At 45.4% G+C, this 14,714-nt stretch overlaps 1 protein-coding gene across 4 annotated transcripts in view; it reads left to right on the top strand.

Moving 5' to 3' along the window:
• Tbc1d2b (TBC1 domain family member 2B) overlaps window positions 1-14,714 on the top strand; it is an 83,234-nt gene that overhangs the window by 4,423 nt on the left and 64,097 nt on the right. The window contains exon 1 of one of the 4 annotated variants that reach the window (XM_010619487.3): window positions 1,317-1,410. The exons of the other annotated variants lie outside the window; for them this stretch is intronic. Within the exon in view, the coding sequence (XP_010617789.1) occupies window positions 1,396-1,410 (15 nt within the window). The 5' untranslated portion in view covers window positions 1,317-1,395. Of the gene's footprint in view, window positions 1-1,316; window positions 1,411-14,714 lie in introns of those variants that run through there. 4 annotated transcript variants of the gene reach the window in all.

Raw genomic sequence — 14,714 nt, forward strand, 5'->3', positions numbered from 1 at the left:
GGGGGGTCTTCAGGATTGTCTTTGAATCTTAAGGATTCCCCTGCGCCTAGCATTCAGAGGGGCCCTTGCTCCCTGCTTGGTTCTTTGAGACCCCCCTGCACTCCCCCCACCTTCCTCTTTCTGATTGCTCTTCCATATTGTACACTGGTCTTCCTCCAGAGCAGCGTGGCTGGGCTCTCCCGATGCTGGCTGGTGGAGAGCAGAGTGGACAAATGCCCAGGCCTTGCAAGCACAGGCTTGTTCCCGGATCCCTCCAGAGCCAGGCCAGCTGGAGCTAATCCCGAGTCATTCTTAGAGCTTGGACTCCACTTTGCCAGTTGGCCCAGGGTCAGATTCACATGGTCTCCAAGTGGGTGCAGGTGATCTGTTTCTCCAGAGGAAACCAAGGCAGGTTATAGATCAGTTTGAGGTTACTTAGACAGCATCTGCATAGACTTGGGAGTGGCCCCACCTGGTTCACAGGAAGAGGCTTGTCCTCAGAGTGCATGAGGATCGTCCTATGTCAGATGAATTTCCGGTGGAATTATTTGTTTAAAAAAAAGAAAGTGGACCATCCTGTTTCAGGGTTTCTTATGATTTTAGAGCCCTCCTCTATCAATTTTCCCTCTCTCTCTCTCTCTCCTTCCTTCTTTTCTTTTCTTTTCTTTTCTTTTCTTTTCTTTTCTTTTCTTTTCTTTTCTTGGCAGTACAGTACAGTACATGGGATTTAACCCAGGGCCTTTGTCCTGAGCTATATCCACAGCTCCACAGCCCTGCCCCCACAAAAAAAACCCCCAATTTGATACTGGGTTTTGCTAAGTTTCTCAGGCTGGGCTTGAAATTGTGATCCTTCTGCCTCTAGGAGGGCTAGGGTTACAGATGTGTGTTCAGCTAGTTCCATTTTCTTTCTTTGAGACGGGGTCTCACTATGTAGCCCAGGATGGTCTTGAACTTATGATACTCATGTTTCAGCCTTTAGAGCCCTGGGACTGCAGGTGTGCACTACAACAGCTCAGTTTTTTTCATAAAAACAAAGCAAAGCACAACAAACAAAAAACCTAATCTAGCTTAGTGGCATACCCCTGCGATCCTTGCACTCTGGGAAGCTGAGGCAGGAGGTTTGTGTCTTAGCAAGACCATATCTCAAAGTAAAATGAAAGACAAGGTGGGGGGGCTAGAGGTACAGTAGTGTGAAGGTCCAGGATTTAATTCCCTGTTGAAAAAAAATTAAATGCAGAATCTACATCAATGGGACCACAGTGCTCACAGTTAGCAGTGTGACTTCAGGCTTGGATTTGCAGTCTGAGGCTACTGCTCACAGGTGCTGAACAAGTTTTACATCTCTCTATACTGTTTGCAGTTTGGTCTAGTGGGACTTTCACTCTCCTCCTGGGCTGGTTGTGAGGGTTCCTGAAAATGGCTGGTACAAAGGTAAGCACTCCCTGGCAGCCCATGTGAAACATTAGGCAGTGTTTTAGGCTACATATGTGGCATATTTATATTATTCCCGTAACAGAATGTTATGCAGGAGTGAACATAAAGAATCTGGAGCTGTGTGTATCCATGTGGATGACTGTCACAAACATAAAATTGAACAAGAAGTAAGTTACACAGTGATACCATTTATATGAGGATTAAGAAGATTGAGTAAGGGCCAGGGGTTTAGCTCAGTGGTTCCGGCTTCTACCTTGCACGCTCAAGGACCTGAGTTCAAGCCCCAGTACCAAAAAAAAAAAAAAAAAAAAAAAAAAAAAAAAAAGAAGAAGATTGAGTGAAACAGTACCACAGATCATAGGAGTACAATATATGCTACACAGGGAGATGCGGAGTTGTGTGGGGTGACCAGGTTTGGATTTGGGGTAGTGGTTACCTCCGATGGGAGGAGATGGGGTGTAGATGGGGAGAAATGTACTGGGACTTCTGTGGTTGTTTAGCATTGTTTTATTTCTCAGACTGAGTGATTGGTAGGTACACTAAAGTTGCTATATTTTTTTCTGTCCATCTTTTTTTTATGTTCAGACAATCTTTTAAAAAAGGAAGTACAGTTTAATATAGGTTATTGACCCACTTGAAATTCTTTCATGAAATTCACTGACCTCATGAATACTCATACGGGAACATCTTATACATAACATTTGTCACAGAGCAAAACAGAAGACCTGAGACCAAGTGTTAGCTTCTTAAAAGTGATGGAAACAGGGCGGCGGATTTAACTCAGTGGTTCTGCTGCCTGCGTTGCAGGTACAAGGTCCCAAGTTAGATCCCTGGTAACCCCCGCCCCCAAATGATAGAAACAGGCAAAGTTTTCCAAAAGAAATGAACAGTTGAGATAAAGGGTCTTGGAATCAGGATATGTTTTAAGGAAGGTGAATTTGAATGCACAGTAATTCCTTCTGAGCTGTAGGAGTAACAATTTTATGGTATTAAAACTGGAATATAATAATCATCCCTTCAAGGGAACTAATCCAGGAACTGATTTCCTTAGTCATTAATGCCGTGGGCCAGGACTGTCCAGCTGAAAGATGCCCCAACTTTGAAGGAGTCTTGAAGGTTAGCAAGGGGTCCTGCTCGGCCTTCAGCTAGTTCTATGTAACCATGCAGAAACTGTTTCTTACAGATGACTTTAAAAGAAGAAAAATCAGCAATTTGCTTATTGTATTGTCATATGTTTCTCATTTTAAAGTCTTTCTCCCTTCTCTGGAGAAGCTGTGGTTTTGTGGGGCTTTTCCAAAATGCTTTATTGCTTGAGTCTTTGTGAAAACTGATACCAGAATTTCTTGGTAAATGCTTCTATTCCTAAACTTGGAAATCGGGTCCAGCACTCTTTTACAAAGGAGGAAAGGAGGCCCAAAGGAGATGTGTCTTGCCTGGGATCATGAGCTAGACTGACTCTGTTGGAGGCAGAGATTCTGGTAGCAGAGTACCCCATCTGGAGCATCTGATTGTACCTGTTCTGATAAGCCTGCCTCTGTGATGTTGGATAGTGATTGAGTTGGTTTAGATAAGGTGTAGTGGCTTTTCGTTCCACTGCATGGAATGTTTGTCCTTTGCATGCAGAAAATAAGCACCATTTATTGCTTGACTCTTTACCAGGATGTGGAGTGCCTTTTGGTGGGCATTTGGAAGTGGCTGCCAGGTTCTGGCAGAGCTTGGGCTGTGTGTGTGTGCGCGCGTGCATGCGTGCACATGCAGAGCTGGCCTGGGACGGTTGTGAAGTGAGCTGGCACTTTGTGGGCAGTAGGGCATGTGCCTGGCTGGGGGTAAAAGCTTGAACAATCATGTATCTCCAGACCTATGTAGTCTCTGGAACAAAGATCATCACCAGCCTGGCTGCACTTGGGTTCCCCTCCTGTTGTGTGATATGAACTGAATATTTGGGTCCTCCTCAGAATGCTTAGGTCTCTACCCTAACTCAGAATGTGACAGTATTTGGAAGTAGAGCCATTGGGAGGCAGTTAGATCATGAGGTTGGAAACTTAATGAGTGGGATTAATGCTCTTAAAAGGAGACCCAGAGAGATGTCCTCTGTCCTCACCTGTGAGGGCACATGAGAAAGGCTTCCCTGTTTTACCCAGGAAGAGGCCCTCACCAGGACCTGAACTGGCCATCCCTTAGCCTCAGATGTCCTAGCCTTCATAATTGTGAAGAAGAGATTTCTTTTGTGTAAACCACCCATTCTGTGGTATTTTTGTGATTTGTTGAGTGAAGAAATAGCAAGCCTTGTTTTTGGTGTGAGCCCTGGCCCTGTTGAAGTGACCAGCTGAACTCCCAAATGTATGAGTGTGGTAAGTGACCTTTTTGCCTTATGTCACGGGGGTGGCCACCATCAGTAACAGCTTACTGAGTATAACAGACATCAGGAATCCAAAAGAGGGCTGTGATTTTTCCGTTCTCCAAGGAGAGAGATTATGGTCCTATATTCTCAGGTATCTTGCATTTCATGTCCACAATTTGGACTCTGGGTACCCTGAATTGTAGGGGCAGATTTTTTTTTTAATGGAAAGGGCCATATAGCATGTGCCTGAGATTTGTAGGCTGCTCCATTATCTACTTTTGTGATACAAAAACAGCTATTTAATGGATGTAGCTATGATCTTTTTTTTTCCCTTAGGGATTCTAAAATTTGAATTTCATGTCATCCATGTAAATTTACATGTCACAAAATATTCTTTCTTTTTCAACCATTTAAAAATGTTAGAATCATTCTTGAATTGTAGATACTACAGAAATAAACAGGATCCAAGCTTCAAGTTCAAGGCAGGGACCTGTGTTTTAGGAAGGCCTGAGGAACTGCTTGTTAATTAATTACCTTATGGCATAGAGGCTGAATTAGACAGTCTACAGCCATACTACCCTGAGCGCACCCGATCTCGTCTGATCTCGGAAGCTAAGCAGGGTTGGGCCTGGTTAGTACTTGGATGAGAGGGGAGACTGAACTAGACAACACATTTCCTGTCCTTGTGAGCTTTCAGTACAGTAAGAAAAGGGTAGGGGGAACCACTCATAAAAACAGAGGATAGGGTTGCAGTGCTTGGTTAGTAGGGGTCTGGATCTAATTTGGGGTTTGGGAAGACTAAGAAAGGCTTCCCTGAGAATGTGACATTTGAGCTGAGGCAGAAAGGATGAGTTGTAGTTGTAGAAAAGGTGGGGCATTGAGGAAAGGGAAGTGCTATCCCTAAGCAGAGGCCTGGGCAGGAGGGCTGGTTGCACATAGGACTCTGTAGTGTCAGATCGCACAGCTGGAGGATGTAGCCTTTGGGAAAGGCAGGCCTGGCCTCTTTGCACAGGTTTTGGGAACACGGCAGGATTTTGGTCTTTGTTCTGAAAGTTGTAGGCATCAGTGAAGAATGTTAAGCAGGGATTGATAAATATTTTTTTCCTTCTTCCAAACTGATTGTTTGGGCTACTAACAGAATAGACCTGGATGGCTTATTAACAACAGAGATGCATTGCTTACAGGTCTAGAGGTGATTCAAGGTCAAGGTGCCAGCAGATTCCTGTCTGCTGAGGGTTCACTGTGCTGTAGAGAATGGCACCTTTGAGTTGTGTGTTCTCATTTGGATGGAGGGCCAGGCAAGCTCTCTCTGACCTGTTTTGTAAGAGAGTATTTCATCTGCTAACTTAATCACACTCCAAAAGTCCCCTACCTACTTCCCTCCCTCCTTCTTTTTCTCTCCATTCTACCTTTTTCCCTCTCCCTCCTTTCCTTCCTCCCTCCATTCTGTGCTAAGGATTGAACCCAGGGCCTCATGGGTGCTAAACACTCATTCTATCACTGAGCTACAGCCCAACCCCTCTGTTAATACCATCACATTGGGGCTTTAATATGAATTTTGAGGGTACACAAACATTCAGACCATGGCATTGATAGTTTGATCATATCCAGGTTTTAGTTTTTTTGTGGTGCTCGGGATGGAACCCAGGGCTAGTTAAGTGTTGTATCACTGAGCTATATATTCCAAGCCCTTTTTTCATTTTACTTTGAGACAGGTTCTTGCTAAGTTGCCCAGACTGACTTTGTGATCCTCCTGCCTCTGCCTCCTGGATAGCTAGGATTACAGTGCCACTGTCTGGCTATGTCAGTGTTTTTATTTAACTGTTGGAGGATTTTATCTGTGTATTAAATGTTCAGATGTTTATTTGTTGTGCCCTGGCAAGCAGGTTTGAAAGTGGACAAATACAAAGCTGGAGTATCTCCGGCTGTTGCTTCTGAAGCAGTTTGTTTCTGAGTGGGCTGTGGTGAGGTCCAAGGAGTTGGCCTTGGGGGCTGTGTGGCCGGGATCTACCTACCCAGTTGGGTTTCCTTCCCTGCAGCCTTCCTGACAGCCACTCACACTGATCTCTCTTAGGTTCTGGGTTCTGCTTGCTGTGCCTAGATACATCGCTTATTTCTTTCCCTTTGGAGGTGGCCAGCTTTTAAGAAATAGAGGGTCAGTAGATTGAGGCTCCCCCCACACCCTAGGTACTGGGGATTGAGTTTAAGACCTTGTGCTTGTGTGGCAGGATTGAAGCTTTTTTTTTTTTTTTTTTTTTTGGTATTGGGGATCAAACTTGGGACCTTGTGCTTGAGAGGCAGGTGGCAGAACCACTGAGCTAAATCCACAACCTGATTGAAGCTTTTTTTAGACAGTATCTCACTGGGTATTCAAGGTTGACTTTGAACTCACTATGTGGCTCAGGCTGGCCTTGAACTCCAAGCAATCCTCCTGCCTCAGCCTCTCAAGTGTTGGGATTACAGGCGTGCACCACCATGTCTGGCAATGCAGGCTTCCCCATTACTTCTAGTTTCAGCCTTTCCATCTCCAGCAAAACAGACTATAGACAGTCACCTCCCCCACCTCCCACCACAGGAAGAGAAAGACCCTGCTGTTTAGAAATGACTAAACATTTCATGACTGTACACTGGGGGAAGTGAAGGAGTTTTGATAAGGAATTTTCAGTTCATGGAGAGATTTGTACAGAGTCTTAAAGACATTTGAATGGGTGTTTCCCTGAGCCCTCAGGCTAATCCTCAACTGGAGGTTTCACAGAGTGGAGTATGGAAGTAGTGAAATGTAGAGTGAGTGTTTTATAAATCTTTTCCTGGTGTGCTCATTTTGGTAAACACCTGGATACTTCTGGGGGGCAAGAAGCTGCATGCGTCCTGGAGGGACTGTGGTTTACCTGACTGCGTGATAAGCAGTGGCCCATGAGGCAGCACAGAAGTCCTGAGCTGACTGGAGACTTGTGATGGTTTGCTCTCTGTGATGGTCAGGTGTTTCACAGCCTCTAAGCATTCGTGCTGTGCCTTCCCACAATGCATGTTTTTCTCTTTGTGTTCACCTCTGTATCTCTAATGCTTAGAAGGAAGCCGGGCACCTGTTAGATGATCAGGGTAAGTTTATTGGACAGAGGAATGCTTGGAGCCCTCTGAGAGAGTGGGTGTGGTGTGCATGTGGGTGGAGTGTGGTCACTTCACAGCCAAGGGGAGGTTTGCAGTGTCCATGTACTTAGTGAGTGTTTTCAACATTGTGCAACTTGCTACAGATACACCAACAAAAAGTTTCCATTGATTTAAGAAACTAGTGTTAAAGCTTAAAACATAATTTAGCATCTTAAATAATTGAAGAGTTGCAAGAGGTCTGGGAAAGAATTTTCGGAAAGAGACCATATTTGTCTATAGTATTCAGCATGAGATAAATATCAAGTGTCTGAAGTTTTTGGTTCTAGGAGAGGTCTGGCAGCTCTCCATAGTAAGTGGGGGGAGGGGCACCCTTTATACAAAATGCTAATCTGGATAGGGCGTGGAGCCAGAAGTCTGTGCCTCAGCTAATAGTTTCCGAGAGCATTATGCGGTTGGAGAGATCGGTGTTACAGTACTGGTTTTGTCAACAGATGCTCCCTGAAGATGGAGCAGGGAGTATGTAGGTAGGTTTTGGAGGCCTGGGGAGCTGCATAAAGATTCAGTTCCTCTTGATACTCTGAGATGAGGACCAGCATCTTTGGATGAGTGTGTACATTTGCCACTTGCTTAACTCTGCAGAGATTGTGTGCAGAAGTGGAGTCTGATAGGAAAGACAGCTTGGGAGTAGCATTTTCCCCACCCTGCCAAATTCTCATCCTTTCCTGGGGTGCTCCACCGGGGTGAGCTGGGCTCCCTGAGCAGACCGCCTCTCAGGTACAACTGTCCATGGCTGAGTGTTGGATGGCCAGACCATGCTATCAGGGATGTTGATCTTGGATTACAGGAATTATTTCTAGGCAGCAAGCCCAGTTTTCATTTCCCTTTCCAGCTTTCTTGATGTTCAGGGGAAACTGCTTACAGAGAATGTGATTAGGATTTCTATACAATTTTTTTTTTTTAGATGAGGTGTTGCCACATTGCCCAATCTGGTCTTGAACTAACATCCTTCCACCTGTTGCCCCCACGTAGCTGGTACTGAGGCACATACCCCCACTAACAGCTCTGTATTCTACGGCTTCCTAGATTATTAACATATTATTTAGACAGGATCTCACTGTGTAACCCAGGCTGGCCTTGAACTTGTGATCCTACTGCCTTTGCTTCCTAGTGCTGGGATTGCAGATGTGTGCCACCATAACCGGTGGCCTGGCTTTCTCAGTAGGATACTGCTGGCCATTCTCCCCGGCTCCTTGTAGAGGAAGGGCACCTGGCAGGTTGCCTCTGGCCTCTGAGAGGTAGTCCCAGTCCTGCTCTGGGCACATTGACATCCTATCATTGAGAGGATCTGTGAGCAGGAGATAGTCACTGGTGTATTTGTTCTGACTGTCATCCTTATGTCAGAGTGGAGAGGCCCCAGAGTTCCACCTGCCTTGTGTTGCATGATGTGGTGAGGAGCCTGAGTTCAAGTCAGGCACTGAGCCTTCCCCAGACCTGGGAAGCCAGCCATTTGGAGATACTTCATATGTGCAATGCGGTGCATTAGGAGCAAAGCAGCTTATTTTTTTGTGTTTGTTGTAGGGGACACTCAAATTGTATATTGAAGGACTTTTTATTCGGCATAGGTTGAAATTTAGTCAGAGGCCATGGCTGATCTGAGAGATGGAAAGGAACTCTTTTTCCATGTTTTTAAGGGTGGTGCCTGACCCTGCCCTACATAGCTGGTGAGTACTTTCTCCCAGAGAGGTGTGGTGCCTGACTCCCTACCCCAGATCCTCTGATGGGTGGGACTGAACTTGTACCCCACCCCACCTCCTAGAGCATCATGTGGTCCTGCACCCCAACCTCAAACCATTATAATGCAGTGTTGCCATGGAGCAGTGCAGTCCTAGAGGCCATGGCTGTGGCTGTGAAAGTTTTATTCATCTTGAGCTTTAAACACTGCCCTCTGCTATTGTGCAATGAAGAATGATAAGGACTCACAGGAATGTAGCCTTGTGGTCACCCGAGGCCTTGTGCTCTTGAAACTAAGCTTTTGGACAGGTTTCTACATTTCCTGTTGAAAGGTCAGGCCTGGAGAATGACCTTGTCCTTGCTCCAGTCCCAACATAATCTGTGGCAGCCTGGGTGGGTGGCTGGGCTGGGAGAAGTTCTGGGTGCTCAGGTTCTTCACAAGCTGCTTTACCTTCTCACCTTCTTCTCCATGAGGGCATGCTGGCTCCCCTTGGTTCTGCATGTGGCTCTCTGTGGCCACCACCTGTGTGGAGGTTTCTTAACTTCATAAAGTGGTCAGCATTTAAGAAAGGTTTTGACCCAAGATGGGCCTAACAAGTTCTTTTTCTCCCCAGGCGCTGGCTTTAATGTCAGAGAGGCAGTGCTCTCTGCTGGCCCCTCTCAGCACAGGTCCCTTCATGGCTCTTCCCCGGGACCAGCTGTCACCCCTCAGATTATGCAGTGTGTTGACGTTGGGCCTGCTGTTTGCTCAGCCTTTGAGGAGTCAGATTAGAGTTCAGGTGATTATCTTAGTGAGATACAAGAAATGCCGATTTAAGATAGTAATTTAAGCAGACTCAGAATGAGAATTCATTGTTTCCCTGGGGGAGTAGTTCTGTTGTGTTCTGTCTTAAGGAGCAGGAGGCCCAAGATTGCCTACTGTCTCCATCGCTGGGTCAAAACAGACTTCAGTCTTTTAAGGGAATAGGACATTATTTCCCATTGACACTGAGCCAGATCCTTTAAGAGTATTCTCAGGTTCATGATTTTGAAACATTCAAAAGCAAGTTTAATGGGCTGGGGATTTAGCTCAGCGGTTTGGTGGCCTGCCTTGCAAGCGCAAGGACCCAAGTTCAATCCCCGGTACCCCTCCAAAAGCAAGTTTGAAACCTAAAGTTATTTATCAGATTTTGGATTTAGTCTCTTTTCCATCTGAATTTTGTTTTGCATTGTCAGGCTTTCTACAGTGTTCTTGTGCTTTTTATTGCTTATGTATGAAGACATGTCTTAGAAATCCAGATATCCTTTCCTGAGTTTAAGAAAAAATTTCCTTTATTATGAGCAGCTACTGTGCCATTTTTTTTTTTTTTTTTTTTGGGTACGAGGGATTGAACTTGGGTCCTTGTGCTTGTAAGGCAGGTGGCAGCACCACTGAGCTAAATCCCCGGCCCCTACCATGCCATTTTAAGAACTGTGGATGAATGATACTGCCTTATGGTCCACAGTTTGTCCTGTGAGGTGTATGGCTGTGGCCCACCCGTGTGTATGGTCTGCTGTCAGCCCCATTGTGACCACAGGCTCTGGTTTAGAAACATGATGGACCTGAACGATGAGGGTTACCATCACCCAGGACATGTTGGAAGACTATGTGAGTGCTTCCATGAGGGACCCTGGATAGCCTCACCAGTGGGTTGTGAGGGGCTGGCTGATGAGAAGTTGAGGGGCACAGTGGTCTTGAGGGGTACAGTGGGAACAGAGCTGGCTCTGTGTACCTTTGTATGGGAGGAAGGATATGGTCCTGTGGAGTGTCAGCAGTGTGGGCCTCATTACTACACAAGATGCTTGGCATTGGAAGCACTGGAGATTTGGAGTATGGAATGCCTGTGACTTCATTGATTTGGTGCCTAAGGAGGTTTGGAGTGGGAGGCTGTTGACAGTAAGTCCATTAGGAGGCAGTTGCAGTGGTCCAGGGTAGAAGAGTCAGGAGACTTATCAGGGCTAGGGGACCTGGAGAACTGTCACTGTCTTCCTTGGATTTGTTTATTGTGGCCTTATTTCTCACTGCAATTTACTTTTAAGAAAAGTCTTTGAGAGCCAGGTGTGGTGGGGCATGCCTATAACCTAGCTACCTAGGAGGCTGAGGCAGGAGGATTGAAAATTCAAGGCCAACCTGGGCCACTTAGTGAGACCCTGTCACAAAAAATAAAAAAGGGCTGGGGATGCATCTTAGTGCTACCACTGGGTAGCACTCAAGTAGTGTCCCTGGGTTTAACCCTCAGTCTCCCACACACATAAGCCCACCCACACCCACTCACACCCCCTGTCCCTAGAGCAGAAATGTGACTGGGAGCATCAGTTGGAAGCACCTATGATTGGTGGCTGTGGTCTCAGCCTCAGTGACACCATACTGCCTTCTGGAGTGACAACGGACAGCCTCTGGGTGGGAGTTGCCTTTGCCCTGAAAGCCAAAACACTTACAGGGTTTAAGTTGAACTTCACTGTTGCTTGAGGTCATCACCATTTTAGTATTTGAGAAAAACCAGAGAGGAACTTGTGGTTCCAGCTAAAAATGCTGAGAAGGGCTTTTGTCCCGTGGATACTCCTCCGACCTTGTAGCAAGCAGTGCAGCCAGCCCCAGGTTTGGGTTTTGCAGCAGGCTGTGAGATCTTGAGCAAGCTCAGGAAGCTGGAGGGTTGATATTTCCTGAGTAGTTGCTATTTGCCCAGCCCCTTCTGAGCTTCATACTGGTAACCCACTCAATTCTGTAATAACATCACAGAGCAGACTTCCTGACAGGGTGGCTGAGTTCCAGATAGGCTAAGGAACTCAGTTCACACAGCTTGCAGGTACAGGGTTGACAGTGAACCAGGCAACAAGGTGCCAGGTCTGTGGGCAAGGAGATGGCACTGTTTATGACAGTTAAATGACAGCATGTGTGAAGCAAAAGCATCTGTGATATTACTAATGTACAGATGGAGTATGGATATTAGATTGAAGAGTCTGTCATTTTATTTCAATGTTATAAGGAAAATTGGTACGTATGTTTACAGGTAGAAAGTGTGTGGAAATATACCAGTTCCAACAGAAGTTATTTCTGGTAATGGTGTTATGTTCATTTTGTTTTTGTCTTTGTTTTTCAGATTCTTTGTAGCAAATGCATCTTGTTGTTATTATTTGAAATAAAGTCTGAAATGTATTTTTATAAAAATAAAAATGAGCATGTGCTCACCAGTCTTAGAGAAGCCTGGAGAGACCATGGGAGGTGAAGCTCCTACCTGCGAGTATACCCCTGGACTTTGTCTGCATCTGTCACTTCTTTAACTTTATTGATATTTGAGACCTACGGGTATTTTTCTCTGCATGCTCTCTGTTTGGGTTTAGAGAGAGCTTTTTGAGCCCAGAGAATAGAAATGTGAGGCCTGTAGTTCCTTTGCATTGCTGGGAAGAGGCACCCACCCTGTGGAAGTTGGTGACTTCCTGCAAGGCCTGGCCTGCCAGTGCCTTTGAGTTGCCTTGGGAGAAGCCACCAAAAGTCTGTCCCTCTCTCCTTCACTTTGGGCCCCAGTCCTAAAAGAGTGGTTTGTTTTCCCGGTCTGTTGTGCTGTGGTGTGCATGGCATTTGTCTTCTGAATATGAGTCTTGTGGCTGCTGATGGTGCTTTGGTTTTGGCTGTTCCAGAGATTTGTGTAATGAGTTAGATATTTGGGTGGTTTTTTTTTTCTTTTTATTGAGTTTATTGGTACAATCTAGGTATACAATACAGTTACATTCATCATTGGGATACTGACCTTTACCTCATAGGTCTTGATTCTCATTTTTTCCCCTTGTCCCTGCCCTCCCTTCACCCCCTCCTTCCTTCCCCATTTACAAACACTTTATTTCCATTTTTTCAGTTTCTCGTATTTTTTTCCTCTCCCTTATTACCTTTCCCCCACCCTTCCCACTTTCCCTACACCTTTAGCCCTTTACTTCCTATTTCACATTATTAATTATCCCATTAGGATCCTGTGTACTATTATAGTTTTTCACACCAAAGAAACTATTCGGTATTTCAGTTAAAGAAATCTCTGTATGAACATTAAAAATAGGGAATCCTAAAATAAAACTAAAAAGGAAAGTAAAAGAGAAAAGACAATGATGTAACATTAAAACAATCCTTAATTCTGGAGATGAAAATGGTCCCTGAACATATTTAAATTGCTTCTTGCTCTTATAGTCTTATCTTATTCTTTTTTTCATTATTTAGAGAATACTTTTGGGTGCTTTTTATATTGGAGGGACTGAGCTGGGTACTGGATCCTATTGAGACTGTCATGTCTGCCTTCAAGGAACTTAGTGAGGAACCCAGGCTCATCCCTATCTCATGGGTGAGCTCCTGTTTCAGAAGATGGAGAGGAAATGCACCCCATGGAAGCCTCTTCTGAAGAGGTGGTATTTGGGCAATGAGTAGGAATTGGGGAGACTGGTGTTATGGAGACCCAGGAAATGGCCTGGGGAGCTATCAGACAGTGGACACTGGCACTTGGTTACCTGTGGGGTGCTTGTTTGGCACCTGCTGAGTGGTAGAGCTTTGCTTCATCTCTCTTCAGTCCTGTGTGACTGGAGTATTCCTCTGTCAGAGCTTGGGACTGCAGCATTTTAAATGGCCAGTCTCTCAGCCATGTTTTCATGTCTCTGGCCAGGGGTTCATGGTGACTACCACGTGATGGTGATGATGACAGGCACATCACCAGCTGAACTGAGGCTCAGTAGATAGACTCCTGGTGATAGACTGTCACAGAGCTCTCTGTGAGGCCCAGCTGTTCAAAGGTCTTACCCACCTGCTGAGGGAGTAGGAAGGACACTGAGACTCTGAGCCATCAGCCAGAGCAGCAGATGTCTGGGTCCATAGTAAAGAAAGTTGGTGTCTGCTTGGATATTGGTGGAGGACAAGACAGTAAGAAATGAGGAGGCGCTGTTTAAAGGAGAAAGAAGTTGTCTTGAGTCAGAAAGTGTTGTGGATGGGGATGGTGTTGGCTGCCCTGTGCCCTGTGGGCCCTGTGCTCAGGCCTACGTTACAACCCTCTGGTCAGTGTCACCTGCCACTCTGCGGCTCTCAAATGGAATCACATTTGTCATCATGATGGAGACCAGCACTGGTTGATAAAAGTATTATGGGAGCCACATATGTACTTAAAAATTTTCAAATAACCTCATCAAATGGACGAAATTGATTTTAGCATATTTAATCTAGTATATTCTAAATTAATATTTCACAGGGTGGCTCAGAAGTCAGGTGGTCTCTCTGCCAGCCTGTGTTTGACAGGCAGATCTAGCCTGATTTTACTAGGCCTGACCCTGGAGAGACTTGTGTATGATTTCACATCAAATAGGACCAGAAGAGACCAAGTTGCAGTTCATCCTCTGTTAAAAAGATACCAAATGGAACATGGAGAAGCAGTCTGGATTTCTGCTGATTGCACTTTTTCCTCATGCTTTGCCTTGGAACCTTTGTATTTCTGCCTTTGACTTTCAGCCTACTAAGGAAAGGGCCTTTTGGGACTTGTGCCACAAATTCCCAGCACAAATTCCAGAGCCTTGCAGACAAGCTTTTTACTAGCTGCTTTGGGACTGGAGTTAGCGTTCTTTGTAGAGACCTCTAGACTTGTGGAAGGCAGCAAGCTCTGGTTATTCACTATCTCAGGTGGTTCTACCTGTCTTGTTGACAAGATTTCCGCAACATGATGTCAGATACTAAGGCATGTGATCTGAAGACTTCTTTGCCCTAGGAATTCAGTGAGAGGTAAATAGGCAGTTACTAATTGTTCCCAGTTAGATTTAATACTAAAGATTGAAAGGGAAAAGGTTTTCCTGTAAAACAAGGTTTTCATGGTGGCTGCATTGCTGGAGATAGTAGAGAGCTGATGAGGATCTTATCACCCCAGACACACGCCTACCTCAGAGCTGGGCTGGAGGTTGGGTCATAGTGCCAGCATTCATTAATTTGTGTTTGATCTTGGGAAGCCATTTCCTTTCCGGGCCTGCCAAAAGGGGAAGGAGAAGGGCCAGGGATTTAGCTTGGTGGGACCGTGCCTGGCTCTCAAGCACAATGTCCTGAGTTCAATCCCTGGAACAAAAAAAAAAAAAAAAAAAAAAAGAAAAA

This window comes from Fukomys damarensis, unplaced genomic scaffold (genome assembly GCF_012274545.1).
Source record: "Fukomys damarensis isolate Sample0158 unplaced genomic scaffold, DMR_v1.0_HiC HiC_scaffold_25, whole genome shotgun sequence".
Taxonomy (NCBI): Eukaryota; Metazoa; Chordata; class Mammalia; order Rodentia; family Bathyergidae; genus Fukomys; species Fukomys damarensis.